Source organism: Penicillium chrysogenum, assembly GCF_028827035.1.
Source record: "Penicillium chrysogenum strain IBT 35668 chromosome Unknown utg000004l_segment0_segment0, whole genome shotgun sequence".
NCBI lineage: Eukaryota > Fungi > Ascomycota > Eurotiomycetes > Eurotiales > Aspergillaceae > Penicillium > Penicillium chrysogenum.
The window spans coordinates 5759917-5778179 of NW_026622752.1; the positions used below are offsets into that span (position 1 = coordinate 5759917).

Below are 18263 nucleotides of genomic sequence, written 5' to 3' on the forward strand. Positions count from 1 at the left end.
TGGGTCTCTCTTTTCTCCTTCTGCTATTTATCATGTCCACTTTATGATGTCACGACCTTTGTTTTTGTTTCTGGTGTAATGCTTTATGTTTATTCTCGTGGCACGAGATCACGAATTGTTCGGTCAACATCCCAAGTTGTCTGTAATCTTTGTCAACACCGTTTTTGTATGTTTCGGCTACTTGCAGCAATGTACATGTCCTGCACTGTTTCTTATTACTGCCCCATGTGGTGACTATCGTCCTTAGCATCCGTACTACGGCAGTGTATAGCCGCCAGTGCGCCATATCGTGCTTTCCTATATAAAATTTGACTGGCATACCGCCAATTTACTATTACCTACAAATTCTAGTGATTAATTCCTACAATATCAACTTCTACAGGGTCAATTTCTACAATATCTCAATTTCTATAGCAAGAATAGCCGGCCGCTTACAGCCGTAGTCTTTGTAGTGGTCTTCTTGGTATGTAGTATTTCTCCGCTTTCTCTCGGTCAAATGTCCGAAGTTCCATTCCCTACGTACAGCCCGACACATTCCTCCGCTTTTATATACATTAGGTGGTAGTACATATAATCGGCTGTGAAAGAGCTCCTGGCCTATCAGCCCAAACAGTAGGATTGATTTACACAAGTGCATGTTTGGTAGTTTGTGGAACTTCTCTCATAAGTCTACAGATTACCAACTACATTCCCACCATTGACTGTCCATCTCTCCGTCTCCCCAACTTTCAACATGGAGAACCCCTCCTGCCTCCTGTACGGTCCAGGCGACGTCAGATTCGAAAACCGGCCGATGCCAGTAATCGAAGATGCCAACGATGTGATAATCCGCATCGCCTACGTCGGCGTCTGCGGAAGTGATGTATGTATTGTACCATGAATCTGCCGCAACACAAACAAATGTGCCCTATCTAACAAATTCAACCGTCCAGGTCCACTTCTGGCTCCACGGCGGCATCAAAAACCACGTCTCAGCGACAAACCCGCTAGTAATGGGCCACGAAGCCTCAGGTATCGTGCACTCCGTCGGGCCTGCTGTGACAACCCTCAAACCAGGCGACGAGATAGCCATCGAGCCCGGCTTCGCCTGTCGTAGTTGCACACAATGCAAGAGCGGCAAATACAACCTCTGCCCGGACATGAAGTTCGCCGCGAGCCCGCCGCATACACACGGCGCTCTCTCTAAATTCTTCAAGGCTCCTGCCGATTGCTGTTACAAAATTTCTGGCCCCGGGGCTCTGTTCGATGGAAGGCTTTGGCTGAGTGAGGCTGTGCTTATTGAGCCGATGGCTGTAGCTGTGCACTCTGTGCGGCAGGTTGGTGTCAAGCCTGGGGATAGGGTTATTGTTTTTGGGGCCGGCACAGTGGGGCTTCTTTGTGCTGCTGTTGCGGTCGAGTTTGACGCTAGTGTCGTCGTGTCTGTGGATCTTAACAAGGACAAGTTGGGGTTTGCTGAGAATTGGATGGTGCCTGGTCGGGCGCGGTTCGCGACTCAGCGTTCGCATGAATCATGGACTCCTGAACAGAATGCTGCCGACTTGCAGAAGTTGCTTCGGTCATTGAGGAAGGAACCTGATGCTGGGCTTGCCGGTTTTGATGTTGCCATTGAGGCTACGGGAGCTGAGTCGTGCATTCAGACGGCTATCCATTCGCTTCGTGTTGGTGGCTCGTTTGTTCAGACTGGATTGGGGAATCGGAATGTTAACTTTCCTATTTCCACTGTCTCCGAAAACGAGATTACTGTTAAGGGGTGCTTCCGGTATGGCGCTGGGGACTTTAAGCTCGCATTGGATATGGCGATGTTGCGGAATATTGATTTGAAGGCACTAATTACGAAGACCGTGCCTTTCGGGGACGTTGTTGAGGCCTGGGAGGCTACGAAGAGAGGTGAAGGGATCAAGACTTTGATTGAAGTTAACCTTTGATCAAGATAACTGTCTGTCAATATAAGTGAGGAATTCAGTCATCAACTTCAGTAAATGCCATTACTTTGTACACTATAGACCTTCACCATGCCAAGAACGAACGTCCACTACCACGCCCAAGGTCGAGGCTCTGCGACAATTCTCCGCTCTGCCTGCATCTCGAAGTCCTTCAGACTGTTAATAGACTCATCGTCGTAAGAATCAAGAAGCCCTTGGTTTGTCTCCAATGCACGGTCAAGATCATAATGTTCAGTTAAGAGGCTGATCACCATCGCAATACCCGAGACCGCACAGCAGACCACCCACACTGTGCGTAGACTGTCCGTATACGCTTCCTTGAGATTGGCCTTGTCGGCACCATCCGCCATCGCCTTGATAACTTGAACCAAGCCTGCGGCATCCTTGCTGTACGCATCAGCCATAGGAGCCAGAGCAGGATACCTTGAGATATTGGTAAACATGCGGTTCTGGAACACAACACCACCGACAGCAACGCCGATAGCTTGGCCAAGAGCACGGAAGAAACTAAACATGGCAACCGCAATTGCGAGGTTCTCAGGGTCCGCTGAGGCCTGCACTGCATACCCAAGAGACGGGAAAAGGATACCCAACCCAAGGCCGGGCACGATGTTGAGGAAGATCCAACCGACCATACTGGTGTTTACCTTGATCAGACACATTAAACCCAGTCCGGCAGTTGAAAGAGCCCATCCGATCCAGATAGCCCATCGATAACGGCCTGTCGCCGTAATCAGGACGCCAGCTATCATCCCACTCGGAGCCACAGTAAATGTCTCAGGGAATAGAGCAACACCTGCGATAATGGGGCTGTACTCCTTCACTGCCTCATAATACAGAGGGAGATAATAGAGGGAACACCATAGGATCAACCCCTGCAAAACACTCCCAATAAACGAAGCTATTGCCGTTCGGTTCTGGAATATCACAGGCGGCACAATGGGATCGGAGGCATAATAGGTCTCGTAGAACCCGAAAACCACGAGCCCGACTCCTCCGACGCAAAGAGGTACGAGTGTATGCCACGAGTCCCAGTCATATGAAATACCACCCCAACTGAGGGGGATCAAGAAGGATGACACGCTTCCGACGAATAATACGGTACCGAAATAATCAATTCGGCGGAGCTTCTCGCTTAACGAACTGGGTGCAAGCTTAAGACTCAAGAAGAGGATCACGAGAATTCCACCGACTCCGATGAATGGGAAGTTGATATAGAAGATCCATCTCTGCTCATGATTAGCATGGATAATTTCTGGTACACAATAACCAACTTACCCAAGACACCTTTTCGGAGAATCCACCACCAAGGATAGGCCCCGTCACGGATCCAACACTCCACATTGCACTGAGGATACCGAAGTACTGACCTCGCCATCGCAGAGGCACAAGATCCGTTATGATGACCTCACTTAGGGATATAATGCCACCTCCGCCGACACCTTGGATTGATCGGCCGATCAACATGTAGGTAAAATCATTGGCGATTGCTGCGAGTATGGCGCCAACACTGAAGAATATCAGGGAGATGAGGATCAAAGGACGACGGCCGAAAATATTCGAGAAGGAGGCGAAGCTTGGTTGGAATACTATGACAAAGTTAGAAGTGTTTGATGGTATCGTGGAAATATAATACAACTTACCTGTTGAGCATAGCAGGAACGAAGTTCCACTCCAGAATGCTTCGATGGCCGTTCCATTGAGTTCCTTTGCAATTTCCTATGCTTGGTTAGTTTTAAGGCATAAAATATTCTTGTTGGAGAACTCACAGGTAGAGCGACAGATAGCGAAGTTCCATCCAAAGCGGCCATCAAGGTGAGAACAGACAAAGTAAAGAAGACCAGGATTCCTCTTCGACCCAACGCAAATTTCTCATCGTCGACTTTCCTTTTCCGTTTCACCGCTGTAGATGCTCTGCTCATGGTATCGTCATGTTCGGCCCTCCCAGGTCTATAGAATGGGAAATCTGAGTCTGCCATGGCGAAGGTCAACGATGATGATGACAATCTAGCAATCAAAAGATGAGTGGGATGCTAAGAAATAAGCTCCCAGTCTATAGAGCATCTAATAGGGAAGGAAAAAAGAATTTGTGATGGGGTTCTGCCTGGTAAATAGATAAATAGCATTTACTATACCACATGTCCCCTCCACGCGGAATTGCAAAAAAATATCCCATCGCATATGGAGTTTAGAATAGGGCGAAATATTCCTCCGTCATGATTCAAAGATCCCGACTCCACTAGCTACGACTTGAATCTTCATGTTATACACGGGGAGATAATCCCAAGGGTCTCCACGATAGCCCTGGTTTGGGTTTGAATATGGCTGCAGTGGCCAACTTGCAAGTTGGCTTCCCAAGAATCGGCACAATTCGTCGCCGTCTCACCAGTCGGAGCCGGGTAATTGCATGAATTTTATAATTACGCGTCGTTGATTCGAGTTTTGATTCTGTTTCTCCTTTCGGTATTATGTCCTCTAGTTGGGAGTTTCATGGCTCAGACCGATTTGGTGGGATCTTTATCGCGACTGTCCCTACATAGGCTGACTACATTTGACACTTGAACACATTGCTACGCCTTATGCATAATAAGTCTAGACTTTGAATACGATAAGCTGCAAGCTTTGAGCCATGAGTTCCAAAATATCTCGCTTTTACACATGTACCACGCTAATAGGTGATGATGCTGGATTGTCGCTACAGTTGAAACATGTCTTGATTGTGAAGCACTGGCATATAGCCAGATTGACATGTCACCAAGTCAGCATTTAAATAGCTCGACCTCCCATCAAATCCCCCCTTTCCTGCGAATCGGGAATATAAGACCCAGCAAAAGCTCTCGGGGTCACCCCACATTCTCACATACTACCTACCAATGTTAATCAATGCATAATCCGAGACCATAGAGAGACATGTCAAACCGCGCCTCATGTCAGACCTATGAAGCATCTTGCAGCCGCTGCCACCCGCCACTAATAACCTCCGGTAATCCATTCACAAGACTAGGTCGCGAAGGACTCCATCCCAAAATCTCGGGTGCCTGCTGTGAGCGACCACGAGAGTTCATCCCCAACTAAGAGACTAATATCTTGCCTACTCCTTGGCAGCCTCGGAGTCAAGTGCTTGGGTCGTTGCCTCGGGCGGGTACCCCGGCTTCGTGGCTGTCTCTGCTGTAGCTTGAGCTAGCTCACCCCAGCAGTGTTCCCGTTCTCGGCAAGGCAGTAAACCTTAGGACCTCAGAGCCTATCGTCAGTTCGGCCGGCAATCACCGCGTCAACAAATAGAACTCAGACGTGATCCATGTTGTAGATGTGGAAGTGGTTCGAAACTGAATAGCCGGCGCCGAATATCGGGCCCTTCCGGAGACGGAGCGTTGTATTCTTGATACATATACCTGGGGCGATCACTGGCTAACTGGTCCTCGTCTCTTGCCTGCTGAACATTGAATGAAGGGATTCTCTATGTTCAATTATGGATGTCGTGTGTACCGTAGATCATACACGGACAAGTAAGTGTCGCTGGGGCACATCGGCATGCTGGATTCGAGCCGCGAGGGCGAGCTGGTCAATATGCTGATGACATGTATGATCTGGCAGATTGGGTAATTCCTCCAGTCCAGTCATTGTACACATGTTCGCTTCTATTTCCGTATTGATTCTTGTGGCTGTCTTCCCGTGTGAAGGTCCGGCTTCTCCGGTCACCGGTCTTGCGCCCGGTAATTCCGTCCATGGATACACCGAATAATTAGATAACTTGTTGAATTGCTCCACTTGGGAGTTCGATCCGTTGAGGTGCACAAGAATAACTGTCGGAAATTCCGAAATGCATACCCCTCGCCACTCGTGTGATATCCATCCGAACCTTCCAAGGTTGGAATAAAGTTAAGCCTATCCACTCCAACCTTGGTTAGTATATCCTCAGTAAATAGAGTTCCCCACATAGTTGTCAACGGCTTTAATGGCTCGGCCAAGAATATACCGAATGTTATGCGGGGAACACAGTTCCCCACACCAACCAGGATTGCAGGCCGCGTAAATGGAACTCCGCATGAATATCGAGGCTATGATCAGCTGAATAGCTTGCTACAGCATACTCGGAGTAATGGCAAAATCTCGAGCGAAGGAAGTCCTATAAAACTCACGATGCTGCCGCTATTTTGTACCGGTGAAGGGCTAAGCATCATGGCAATAACACTCTTCCAGTATTTGGCCGTGACGGCAGCCCTGCTGATTGTCTCAACCACCGCAACCCCAAAGAGTCCCGATGGGACCTTTGCAAACCCTTCTGCTCAAATCCGACCGTTCTTCCGGTACTGGCTACCAGACGCTAGTGTTGACCCGACAGTCGTAGCCTCTGATATCCGCTCCGCTGCGGATGTTGGCGCTGGAGGAATCGAGTTCCTTCCTTATTATGGGTACGGAGGTGCGATTGGAGGAAACCCGCCCGGATCAGATTGGGTGACATATGGGTTCGGCAGTGCACCGTTCCAGCATCTGTTGCAGGTAGCTCTGGAAGCTGCCAAGGAGAATAGTGTACTTGTGGATATTGCGCTAGGGCCAAACCAAGGGCAGGGGGTTCCTGCCTCTCCAGATGCTGATGGAATCCAATGGGATTTGGTAAGTGCAGTGCAACCTAATCTCCTAAGCTCTACCGCCTTTCATCGTCTAATTTTGTTCGTGGTAGGTGCCTTTCGTCCAAAGATTACCAGTTAATCAAACACATGACCATATCCCAGGGTGGGGGGAAGGGGAACTGGTCGCCTGTGTACTTGCCTCAGCGGACAGTAAGACAAACGTGTCCATGACTGGTGACTCCTTCTCCTTAGACTCTGCGCCGCCACAGGACTCCTACCTCGAGTTGGTCTTAGACGAGGCGTCCCTGGAAGACGTAACACACAATGTGTCGTCAGACGGAATCTTAGAAATGCAGTCAGCCGGGTCATCACGCAATCTATACGTATTTTCCTTCTATCAGAAGAGGACCCTGCATAAAGCGCTCGAGGTGGAGTCTAACAGGACGGATACAGTCCTGGCCAATGGCTCGTTTGTGGTTGACCATTTCAGCAAGAAGGGAGCCAAGACAGTGATTGATTACTGGAACAATCACATCCTTACGGAGGACATACGCCAACTTCTGGAAGATGTGGGAAACTATGGTATGTTTCGTAGATCCGTAAAACGAAGAAGACTTGCTGATAATGATTTCTAGGCTGGGAGGACAGCATGGAATTCACATCCAACATATCCTGGACACCGAAGTTGCCGGACGCGTTCTACGACAAGTTTGGATACTCACTCGCAAAATATCTCCCGCTCGTCATGTTTGGTCAGAATAATATAATGGCTCAACCCAGAACCCCCGGTTTGGTGAAAGCAGTCTTCAAGAACAAGCAGACTTCCGACAAGTATATCAACGACTATCGCTCTGTGCTGGCGGAAGGGTATGGGAGCTATTTGACCGCGTTGCGAGAATGGCTAAACCAGGACCTTGGACTCGAATACTCAACGCAGGTCTCTTACAACCTGGCTTTGGACGCATTGACGAACATACCATTGTTAGATACTCCGGAGTGCGAGAGCCTGCAGTGGAAAGACAACATCGACGGGTACCGGCAGTTCGCAGGTGCTGCATATCTAGCCGGGAGGAAAGTCGTATCGAATGAGATGGGGGCTGTTGAGACCCGGGCATACTCCCTGACAATACCAGAGCTGCTGCAAAGAGTGAACAAGGCTTTTGCTGGAGGTGTCAATAGGGTTATGCTACACGGACAGCCGTACAGTGGGGACTACTACGGCACTACCTGGCCGGGGAGCACGCCATTCCAGTATCTATTCGCCGGTATGCATTCCCCAAAGCAGCCTTCGTGGATGCATGGGTTTGATGAGGCCATGGGCTACATTTCCAGAGCGCAGTTCATACTTCGGCAGGGGATTCCTAAGTTTGATGTGGCTTTCGTCAACAAAGATTCCGCCACAGACCCTAATTGGGCTACAAAATACGGCCGGGATGATCTTGTCGACGCTGGTAAGCAGTGTTGCTGCAACTGTAAATCGTATCTTCGCTTCACTGACTAATACTCGTCTAGGTTATATATACACATATCTTTCACCTGATAACCTGGAACTCCCGGAAGCCTTTGTTGACAATGCCGTGTTGGCTTCGCAGGGTCCTGGTATCAAAGCAGTCGTTGTCACGCACGATGCCAACATAACTGTCTCAGGTATCCAGAGGTTGAAGGGCTACGCGGCTAAGGGATTACCCATTATTCTTTCCGGTGGGAGCGCACAGTATTACCCAATCTCCAATGATGGGGGAATCGATGCGTTCAAGGAAGGCCTTCAAGAACTAGCAAATTTAAAGGGTGTCCATACCACAGCGAGCGGAAATATCGCGAAAGCGCTCGCCTCGCATGGTGTCTCACCCCGTGTCAGAGTCCAAACCAACAGTACCTGGAATGTAACATGGCGTGAGGACAAGGAAGCCCAAGTGGACTATGCCTTTGTTTTCAGTGATGGAGGTGGTTCTCAAGGCGAAATCACAACCACAACCGACAAGTTCCCTCATTTGTTTGACGCCTGGACTGGGCAACGCCAACCAGTGGTTCAGTATAACCGTCAGGCTGGTGACCTTGTCATTCCCCTGACGCTGAAAGCCAACCAAACAGCCATACTAGCATTCAGCGCCCAACCTTTGGATGGGATCTACACACCCCCTGTTCATGTCGAGTCTGCCCCGAACTCAGTTCTTGGATACCAAGTGGACTACAAGAGTGGAGCTGTCGCACAACTGGTTCACACTGCCAACGAGTCTTCTGACGAGTTGATACTGTCGGACAACTCGACTAGAACTGTTCCAGATACATCAGCCATCCCAGTCTCATTCCCGATCCGAAACTGGACACTCACGGCAGAGCGTTGGGAAGCCCCAGCAAACATGCTAAATGCCTCTACAATAGCTTCAATCCGCAACACAACGCACCATCTCCCCTCTTTGCTTTCATGGACGGAGATCCCCTCCCTCGTCAACGCCTCCGGAATCGGGTATTACAGTTCCCAATTCACTTGGCATCCGAACAACCAGAACCAAATTGGAGCCTACATTACGTTTTCTAGTATCCTCCATGCAGTCCAAGTCTTCGTAAACGGGGAAAAGGTCGCACCTATCGATCCGACTACAGGAACTGCGGATATCGGACCTTATCTGCGGGATGGCGAGAATGAGCTGCTGGTTGTCGTCCCGACTACGATGTGGAACTACCTGAGGAGTATCTTCCCTGAGATCACTGAATCGGGCACGTCTCCGTTGTTAATTAGCCCGACTTCCCCGATGAGATTTCCTGGTATGGTTCCTAATGGGTTGGTGGGTGAGGTTTATATTACCCCGTACATGTCGTTTGCTCTTGGTATATAAACTGGTATTGAAAATAGGAATTGATAACAGTTTGAACAAAAATACTGGAAACCGTTCCTCTACGTTTGTAGGAGTAGGTCCTTCAAGACACTATGGCTTGCAGAAAAAATCAGTTCAAGGAGATAAATCAGTATGTTCTTATAGAATATTAATGGACGGTGTAGTATAGAACATAGTATGTAATGTTGTCTTCCTTCTAGATGAGAATATCCTGTAAGGCCAGATGGAGTGTCAATAGAAATACACAGATTGTCACGTTCCACTTGCGCCGCCTCCATACAAAGCAACGATAACCCCGACGACGCCAAGACCATATCTCCCAAACAGGGAATGAATACGAGTACTGGTGGGTCCTAAGCCTCCGCTATTCCATTGGCTACGGTGATTAAACTAAACGGCACAGCCCCACATGGGTTGTGTCTATTTTGGTCCACATTTCACGTTATTGAATCAGGGACCTGCTACTCCGTACTCCGTAGACTTGCCTTGAAAGTGTAAAAAACTCTTATTGCATGGCGTGGCAAATTTATGGTGAATTATTTGCGGATCACTCTTTTCTAGCCTTATATATTAAATCTCCACCCTGTGGTCAAATATATTAGTTCCACCGATTTCAATTTGGACACATAATGAACTAGAGATTGATGCCGAATATTGACGAGATGGAAGTCGACAGTACTAGCACCGTTAAATTATTGCTATCCGATAGCCAGGTTAGCACCTCGAGTCATGATAATAAACAATTTCATGAAATTCATCACTGATGCCTGTTGCAGATGACTGTTCCCAACAACACGGCCGAGACTATTCCCAAGGCCTCATGGCAAGAAAAGGCCCATGCCTTCATTCGGTGGATGTGTACACCATTGGGAGCTTGCATTACAATTTACGGTCTGAATGTGGTCGCATGGGGTGGGATGCTCTTCCTGTTGATGTGCAATGCAGCGCCCGCAATGTGTCATCCAACTTGCGATAGCCTCGATTCATCGCGCCGCATTTGGATTGAGATCGATTCCCAAATCTTGAATGCCTTATTCTGTGTTACTGGATTTGGGTTAGCACCGTGGCGTATCCGTGACCTTTACCAATGGTTCTTCTGGCGATTGGGCTGGTCGGGAGCTAGCCGACGGAAAGGGTTCACCCGCCTGGCGGAGATTCATAAGAACTGGTTCCTAAAAGCTCAAGAGCTAAGTGTTCTTCCAATCGACACGCAGCAAAATTACCCAGCGGCTGAACAGGCTACGCCCACCCCGTTGTGGAAAATGGATGTTGTGGTGTGGGGTAATATCCTCAATACAGTCTTTCAGATTTGCTTGGCTGTTTGCATGTGGGCAATGAATCGTTTTGACCGGCCGAGTTGGACAACTGGTCTCTTCGTCGGCCTTGCTTGTGTTGTTGCTGGTGTTGCTGGGATTGTGATGTGGTTGGAGAAGAAGCGCGTGAAGAAAGCTAGCGAGCACCCCGGTGCTCTTCTTTTGATCCCTCGGGCTACGGAACCAATTATACCAGGGGGAAAGAGCGGCGATTATACTTCTATAAAGCCGAATTTATGAGATCATTGAAAGGATTCTTTGAGTATCGTGTCTTTTAGTTGACTTGGTACAATTTGACGCTTGCAATGAAAAATTACTTCAATGGCGACTGTGCGTATTTACTCTTATAGGAAGCCAGCTATTATATTGTCTATCTGCAATTTCGCAGGTCTAGGCTTTGAAAATTCTCCTTCCTCAGACGACTGTGATATATTGAGCAGTAGGATTGTCGATATCCAGAAATTAAGTCTATTCATGCATCCGATGAGCGAAGGGATCGGTCAAATGAGTGCAGAATCCCTCGCCGCTGTTCATCAGTCATCTGCATACTTCTTGCTTCATAATACCCATCCTTTAGCCGTGCCTTCACAATGGCCTTGCGACTTTGTGTACGGAACGCCGCCTCAATACTTTTACTAATTCCTTGAAAAGGATAAGCCACTAGTCCGAGCCCGGCTTATCGTACGGCAAAGTTAGCTTGTTCCGTAGCTGAATTGGGATAATTGCTTACCAGAGGGGACCTTTGTTGCAAGCCCAGCAGTGCCCTTCGCAAAACCCTTGACTGCACCTAAAGCACCCTCCTCCTTTGCTCCATTGACAGGTTGTGTAAAGAGACCGGTGAAGCCATCAGTCATGCCATCCACGAAATTCCTGCCACCAACAATCGCACCGGATTTCCAATCCTGAACCCCGCCGTAGTCCTTGGGCGTTTCCCCATAAAGTCGAGGAACCTGTCGGAAGCCTTCTGCAGTGGCATGTGGAATGTCAACTATCACCCCTTTGAAGTATGATCCCGTGAATTTGCCGAAGCCTTTCATTGTCGCGCCTAGCATGCTGCCTGCGACCAATAACCCATTTCTGCTTTCCTCGGGTTGAATTTCGGACCCAGGTCCAACGGATGGCGTCCGACTATTATGCGAATTTGCTCCATCTGCAGAAGAGATTCTTGTTGACGAGGATTCCCGTGAAACCGAGCTGCCTGGGAGCGCAGGGGCTTGCAAGCCCCTGGCTGATGTGTTGGGAGAACGACCGCGTTTGTATTCCTTGTATGGGTTGTAAATCATATCAGCGGTCGAGCCGAGCATACTTGACCCGGTTTTGGTAGCTGCAGCCAACATTCCAGTTATAGGATCCCAGCGGCGATGTTCAATAATGATTGGATTGGCGAGGTGACTGATGGAGCACGAGTGTCATTGGTTAGTAAGTTCATATACTAGCTCGAGTTAGGGTACGAACAATTGAAGACGTTTTTCTTCTATCTTTTGGTGTTCAATCAAGATCTGCACGGCTGCATTTGACAGGGTCACGCTGTTTTTGCCTTTTTTATATCTCCAGACTGCAACCTGGTTGGGCATTAAACTGCATCTCATTTTGTCCACGGGGAGATTCCGATGGAATGATTCCACGGCCGCGGTTACACCCGATTCGGTCTGCATCTTGATAGCCAACTTACGTGCGGCTTCTGTTGCCTCTGGGGTGAGGCAAAATTGGATAGCAGCTGTCAGTGTCTGAAAGTTGAGAGATGCAAATGGAATAGGTTTAGGTCCAGCGCCGGCTCTAGCAACCATGTTGCCCCAGAAGGGTTGGCTAGGAGAATCAGTACTTGTGGTTTCGCAGCTCAAAGACGGGTCCGTTAAAAAATTGATAACTCACTCGCCGAAAAAAGGCACGATAGCAGTTGGTCGCCCATTTAGGAGACCACACGCAGTAGTTCCTGCGCCCCCATGATGAACTACTGCAGCGACATGTTGAAAGAGCCACTCATGCGGATAGTCGCCAATATAATAGATATTGGGGTTTGCGCTTCCGACTAGCCCACTCCAACCCTTTGAAATGATTGCACGTACACCTGCCCTTACCACCGCAATGACAACGGTGTCTATTAGCTTTTGAGGGTCATCAACCACAATACTGCCGAAGCCTATATAGACAGGAGGGGGGCCAGCTTGCAGGAACTCCCTTAGCTCTGAGGGTGGGGAATAGGATGGGGGATCTCTAAAGAAAAATCCGCAGACATCTAACCGATTCAGCTTTATCATTGCAACAGGAAACTAAAGTGATGACATACCAATGTGACCCGGCCAGTCCCGTGGTTTCGGCACAAGGGCAGGAGACCAACAATATGTATAGGGTATCTTCAACGTCTCGGCGAGGGATGGCCCTTCTGTTGCGGGAACAGGCTCCAAGTCTATTGAAACCCGCCATCGATTGATCACATCTCCGAGCCTAAATTAACCATGTCAGTCTCCTAAGCCCTATTCCCCATAGGTAAACTTACCCTTGCCATGTCAACCACTCAACAACTCCATAAGAAACCCAATTTGCTGTCCGAGGATCCATAGAAGACGGATTTAGATTGGCGAGAGGATGTGGAAACGCCTTGGTACTGCTCCATGGCATTGTAAACATCAAATGGACTGGAACGCCTAGAGCCTGCGCACAGTGAACGTGCGCAAAGCTAGGAGGATTGGCAATGATGGCATCTGCAACAAATGGCTGGTTTGTGACTGGGTCATCTTCAATGCAGGATCTCCAGCACCCATCGAGCATTGTCGCTACCATAGCCTGTTTTCTTTGCACCTCCCCTGCGCGGAGTGTCTTCATTTGCGGAATCAAACCGGGATTCTTGACCATAAATGCCATCAACTCGGCAGGATCTCCGCCGATGGGAAAGAACTCTAATCCTGACTCGTGTACGAAGTCTGCGAAGACATCATGTGTGGCAATTCGGACCCGATGACCATGCTTTTGTAACGCATTCCCGAGCGCGATGAAAGGTTGTACGTCTCCACGACTTCCCACGATCTGAATGACAATGCTGAGATCAAATTCGCATGACGTTGCTTGCTTGGTAGGGTCAATATAGTCTGGAGGTGGATTGTGGATATCTTCTTGCTGCAGGTCGATGACTTTGGCGAGGGTTCTGGCAATCTTAGACTCCAGGTTCACATCAATTCGGCCGTCGCCTATAACGAGTATCAGAACCGCCCGACAAATCATTATCCTCGTCGCTCGACCTACCTTGGACGTTCCCCGATTCTGCCACGAGTCCACCGTCGGCAACCAACGAATATGGTGGAGGGGCCGACCCCTCCTCTTGTTCTTCACCAATTCCAGCGTGTGTGGAGGCTCCCATGTTTCGAACTTGATGAGAAATCTTGAAGTTAACCTTGGAAGAATCTGGGAAAGCTGAGCTTCTAATAGCAAATAAGAGATGGGCTAGCCTCGTACTCGTACCCTTCGGCAGGTTGGGATTGGTGGATCCCAATTGAAACTTCAATATTGGTCCGTGCGGGATGACTAGCGCCCTATTGGATCTCCACTCGTACAAGGCTATCCATGGATGAGATGGCAAGGATGGTAAGGATGACGTATTTGAGGATGAGTAAATAAAAGGGGCCCGAAGGCCTAACTGATGCTCATTGGATGGTGATGCTGGTTAAGAGAATGCTAGGAAGTGGGTGCTCTTTTTGCATACCTCACTCCACTATACCGCCTTTATCACCGCCTCCCAACTCCACGATAACCGGTTCAATCACTCAGGTTTTGACCCAACGCCAGGGATCGGGACTTCAGAGGATATACTTGGATCAAAGAATTCCCCAGGTTCTTTCCAGCGTTCCCAACAACTAGTGGGCATCGGGCCTAACACGTCAATATGCTGGGAACCCATCTCATCGTTTGTAACATATTTATTACGGAATAATGCCTTGATGCCCAATAACTCCCAAATCGCCGCTGCCAGACTCTAGATATTAACCGGATATGAGAGAGGGACCTGCGGTTTGAATCTGGCTTCTGGAGGAAAGATATGTTCGTACGGTGGTAGGGTAAAGCTCGCACCCCTGGTTCCGATCAGAAGCATGAGCGCCTGCTTTTTCGCTAAGCTTGTCCGGATGTATGCGACTTGTCAATCGCAGAGTTTGCTTTGACTGGGCGAAATCCATCTTCACTTTCAGCTAAATTTTGGTTTACATTATACACCTTGGCAGGATGGTTTCTCCTATAGTATTGTTCTATGATTCCGTTGGTTTCTGGCTTTAAAAAGCTGCTTCTCGTCGTTCCTGTTACGGGTTGTGACGCTCAAACTCTCAGGTTCGTATCGATGATGAAAAACACCATGTCAATTGGCAACATGATCCTCAAACCAAACAGCAGCCGGTCAGGATAAACCAGCAAAACTCTGGCAGCCCTCGTATGTATTCGAAAGCTAGCCCGGCCATACCAATGAGGGCTACTACTGCTGGCAGCAGATTGCAAAGGAAATACAGCACCAATACAGCACCAATACGCAAAATATGCATTTAACTTAGTATCTACATTGGATTTTTCAAATTCCTTCACTTGTACACTGAATAGTTACCCAAGAGAAAGCTTCACCCAGTTCTAGGCCGTTGACCCTCCAATGGTTATAGTGAGGAGTGTGGGGTTGGGATCAGAGAGAAGCCCAGAGGCATTTGGCGCGTCATCAGGTGTCACGTCATCATAAGCAAAGGCATAGCCCTTCCCTCGGCTCTCATGCTGATGGACAAACTTGCTGTAATAATTTGTCGGTGATACCGTGTAGTAATGAGTTGAGGCGAGCCTCGGTTGTACATTACCACCTCCGAGCAAAAGTGTTGATCGGTTGATTGCAGCACATAGACGTGGCACAACAGCCTGATGAACAGCATTGTCGCTGGCCTCGAGTTCAAATGGGCCACTATTGCAGCCAAAGATATCGCTGGCCACTGGCTGCGGGTATCCTCGATTGTCTCCAGCGCACGTCAAGATACCACTTGACACTGTACAGTTTACGAGGCCAGCTGATGCCTGCGTATCAACGGTGAGAGGTGCGTCCTCGTATGTAGACCACGCCTGAGAGATATAGTTGGTCCAGTAGGAATCGAAGGCAGTCGGGTAAAGGGCCATGTAGTTGTAAGGAGAAATCACGCGGAGAATATTGCCTTTGTTGTTGGTCATGCAGAGCTCTTTCCAGGGCTGGCCATCTAAAGATGATTGTACCGCCAGAGCATTGCATATGGATGATAAAGCATTCTTAACCACGCCGGGGGTGGTTTGCGTGCCCCCACTGCCCTGAATCTCGATACCAAGGGGGAGACCGACAAAGTCAACATAGCTTAGATTGACTGTGATTCCGCTAGAGTCCGTTGTGAGCTCGACGAATCCCCAGTTGGCGGCTGCACTGGGATCATTTGGATTAACCGCAGAGGGCTCGACAAGGGATAGAATGCCAACGCCAACTACCGCCGTAAAGAAGGTTAGGTCACCATCTGCGACCCAAATTCGACCTGAGGACACATGGGTCGGGAGGGTAATAGGAGTAGCTGTTCCATAAGCGCCAATAGGGATAGCGATGTCTTCCTTGATTTTTTGAGGCCCGGTGGCATCGCTGCTTTCGGCTGGTCTGTACCAAGTCCCATTAGGAGTGAGTAAGACAAGGTTCCTGTTGGGATCGAGTCCAGTAACGTATACTTTGATATTGTTACTGTTGATATTGTTGTACACTGAGACGGAGAGCTGTTCGAATGTAGCGGTTGACAGATGGCCAGGATCAGCAGACTCCTTGGTGGAAATTGTCTCATTGACAGTATCTCGAGATGTGGTGAGAAGGTCATTCGCATCACCAGGATGAACAATGATAGGAACGGCCAAAGCATAACAAGTGAATGCAGCAGTTATTGTGGCCGCAAGGACTGAGAATGTACGCATCGTAATAGATGACTCTGACGATTATAAGAAATAATCTCTTCGGAAGAGAAACAGAGGTTTTAATGTTGAGTAAAGCAAGGTCTGCATACCGAACGAACGTAGTAAGAAGCAACAGGTCCGAGAAGTTCAACTTGATTCACAAATAGATAACATGTAGAGTCCTTAGAGTGGATGCTGGGGCTGTTTTATGATAGCCGAGAGACGTCTATTATATTAACTACCGAGTTCCAGTGAAGAACGTCGGGACAATGCATACCAGATCCGCGCTTCCCATCTGGCACATTTCTTGACCACTGGCCTAAGATAATAGCTCGTAGAAGTATGCACTAAATGAATAAAGGGGACCGAAAAGAAAACAAAATAACACGTTAATAACATCAATGATATTTTCTAGCTTCCTCTTTTTCAATCAATTTCGTGTTTACAGAATAGTAGTTTGGTATTTCAGTGTTTCTCTTTTTCCAACACTGAAGTGAACCTTGAGGGCGGGGTAATAATGTAATCAAAGCCAATTGAACCTGTTAAAGACGGAGACAAAATATCTATGTAGACATATGTTTCAGTAGACATATGGCCTTCTCGTTATGCCTGGAATGGGAAGAATGAAGGGTTACAAAGTTTTGAATATGAGGCCGGCCTTTTTAATGGGCATGTAAAATGGAAATTCAAGCTACCGCAGTATATAACTTAGATGGTGGTAAAGTAATACGAGCGGTGAGTCGTAAGGTCGTAATTATGCAATAGAACAAGGATACTGTATGCCCTGCTCCTACAAATGGCTACGACAAATGGCTACGCGCAACAAGAGCGGAGGTAAACTCGGCCTAGGAATGTAACTCATTGCAACACCCCTGCGCATATTCGGTGATCAATTTCCAACACATTCATTTGAGAACTCCGGTCTTCCTACGTAGATCAGGAATTCATACCTTCTGAGCTGATTTAAGCAGTGCTAAACTTGTTATATTCCAATTATTCTTCCCATATTTCACTTCTAACCGGTATATCCAGTTCGGTTGATATACGTTTGCTCTGCGCGTGTCTGGCATCGAGGGTGACGCAACATCTCCCTTTGGATTGCCTATATATGGTGTTTCTTTCCGTTATTTTACCTGGACAGCGCTGTAAGGGAGCGTGTTCATCTAAGGTTCAAGGGGAAACGAATGTCGAGCAAGGCAACATGTATCTATTATCAATCATTATGTGTAGAAATCCTAACTACCTAGATAATCCCCCTTTTATTCGTCTTACTCTATCGTATAAATTTTATTTCCAACCATATCCACCGCGGTCAAGCCTCATGCCAGTCCCGTAGTCATTAATCTTCGACAGTTTGCAAGGCCTTGTGTTTGTTATTGAGGACATTTCTAGCCCGCCAATCGCTACTGTAAACCTTGCCCTGTTTCATTCCCCCGATTTTTACCATCGAGTTTGCTTTGAGAAGTTGTGTACCTTCTTAGCTTGTTTTACGATGTATACAATTTCTAAATCATACGCTGGCTTTTATGCTTTACGTTTTCATGACTCATTAGTAAACTGCACTTTCTGGAGTAGTTATATTATGATGCCCGGTATTCAAGTTTAGGGTCGTGGTTCGAGTTATCGGATGGTCAAAAGCCGCCTTTGCCAGAAGTCTTCCTGTGGAGAACATAAATTGGGTATCCCGAG

General features: G+C 48.1%; 6 protein-coding genes across 6 annotated transcripts; 3 read left to right on the plus strand and 3 right to left on the minus strand.

Moving 5' to 3' along the window:
- Positions 1 to 733: 733 nt before the first annotated feature.
- Positions 734 to 1925, plus strand: N7489_008130 (NAD(P)-dependent alcohol dehydrogenase; the record flags this gene model as incomplete). The annotated part of the gene is made up of 2 exons (XM_056713880.1): positions 734 to 862; positions 933 to 1925. 2 exons carry the CDS (start codon positions 734 to 736, stop codon positions 1923 to 1925), a joined length of 1122 nt encoding a protein of 373 aa, XP_056567595.1.
- A 107-nt stretch (positions 1926 to 2032) lies between these two features.
- N7489_008131 (uncharacterized protein) lies at positions 2033 to 3922 on the minus strand (the record flags this gene model as incomplete). Its single annotated transcript, XM_056713881.1, has 4 exons — positions 2033 to 3172; positions 3222 to 3532; positions 3587 to 3662; positions 3713 to 3922. The coding sequence occupies 4 exons, from the start codon at positions 3920 to 3922 to the stop codon at positions 2033 to 2035; spliced, it is 1737 nt and encodes a 578-aa protein (XP_056567596.1).
- Positions 3923 to 6122: 2200 nt separating this feature from the next.
- On the plus strand, positions 6123 to 9351 carry N7489_008132 (uncharacterized protein; the record flags this gene model as incomplete). The annotated part of the gene is made up of 4 exons (XM_056713882.1): positions 6123 to 6557; positions 6625 to 7096; positions 7150 to 7965; positions 8027 to 9351. The coding sequence occupies 4 exons, from the start codon at positions 6123 to 6125 to the stop codon at positions 9349 to 9351; spliced, it is 3048 nt and encodes a 1015-aa protein (XP_056567597.1).
- Positions 9352 to 10013: 662 nt separating this feature from the next.
- Positions 10014 to 10904, plus strand: N7489_008133 (DUF2985 domain-containing protein; the record flags this gene model as incomplete). The annotated part of the gene is made up of 2 exons (XM_056713883.1): positions 10014 to 10064; positions 10128 to 10904. 2 exons carry the CDS (start codon positions 10014 to 10016, stop codon positions 10902 to 10904), a joined length of 828 nt encoding a protein of 275 aa, XP_056567598.1.
- Positions 10905 to 11136: 232 nt separating this feature from the next.
- On the minus strand, positions 11137 to 14019 carry N7489_008134 (putative sterol glucosyltransferase; the record flags this gene model as incomplete). Its single annotated transcript, XM_056713884.1, has 7 exons — positions 11137 to 11339; positions 11395 to 12056; positions 12120 to 12470; positions 12537 to 12900; positions 12952 to 13109; positions 13162 to 13849; positions 13905 to 14019. The coding sequence occupies 7 exons, from the start codon at positions 14017 to 14019 to the stop codon at positions 11137 to 11139; spliced, it is 2541 nt and encodes an 846-aa protein (XP_056567599.1).
- A 1250-nt stretch (positions 14020 to 15269) lies between these two features.
- Positions 15270 to 16595, minus strand: N7489_008135 (glycoside hydrolase family 64 protein; the record flags this gene model as incomplete). The annotated part of the gene is made up of 1 exon (XM_056713885.1): positions 15270 to 16595. One exon carries the CDS (start codon positions 16593 to 16595, stop codon positions 15270 to 15272), a length of 1326 nt encoding a protein of 441 aa, XP_056567600.1.
- Between the last annotated feature and the right edge of the window lie 1668 nt (positions 16596 to 18263).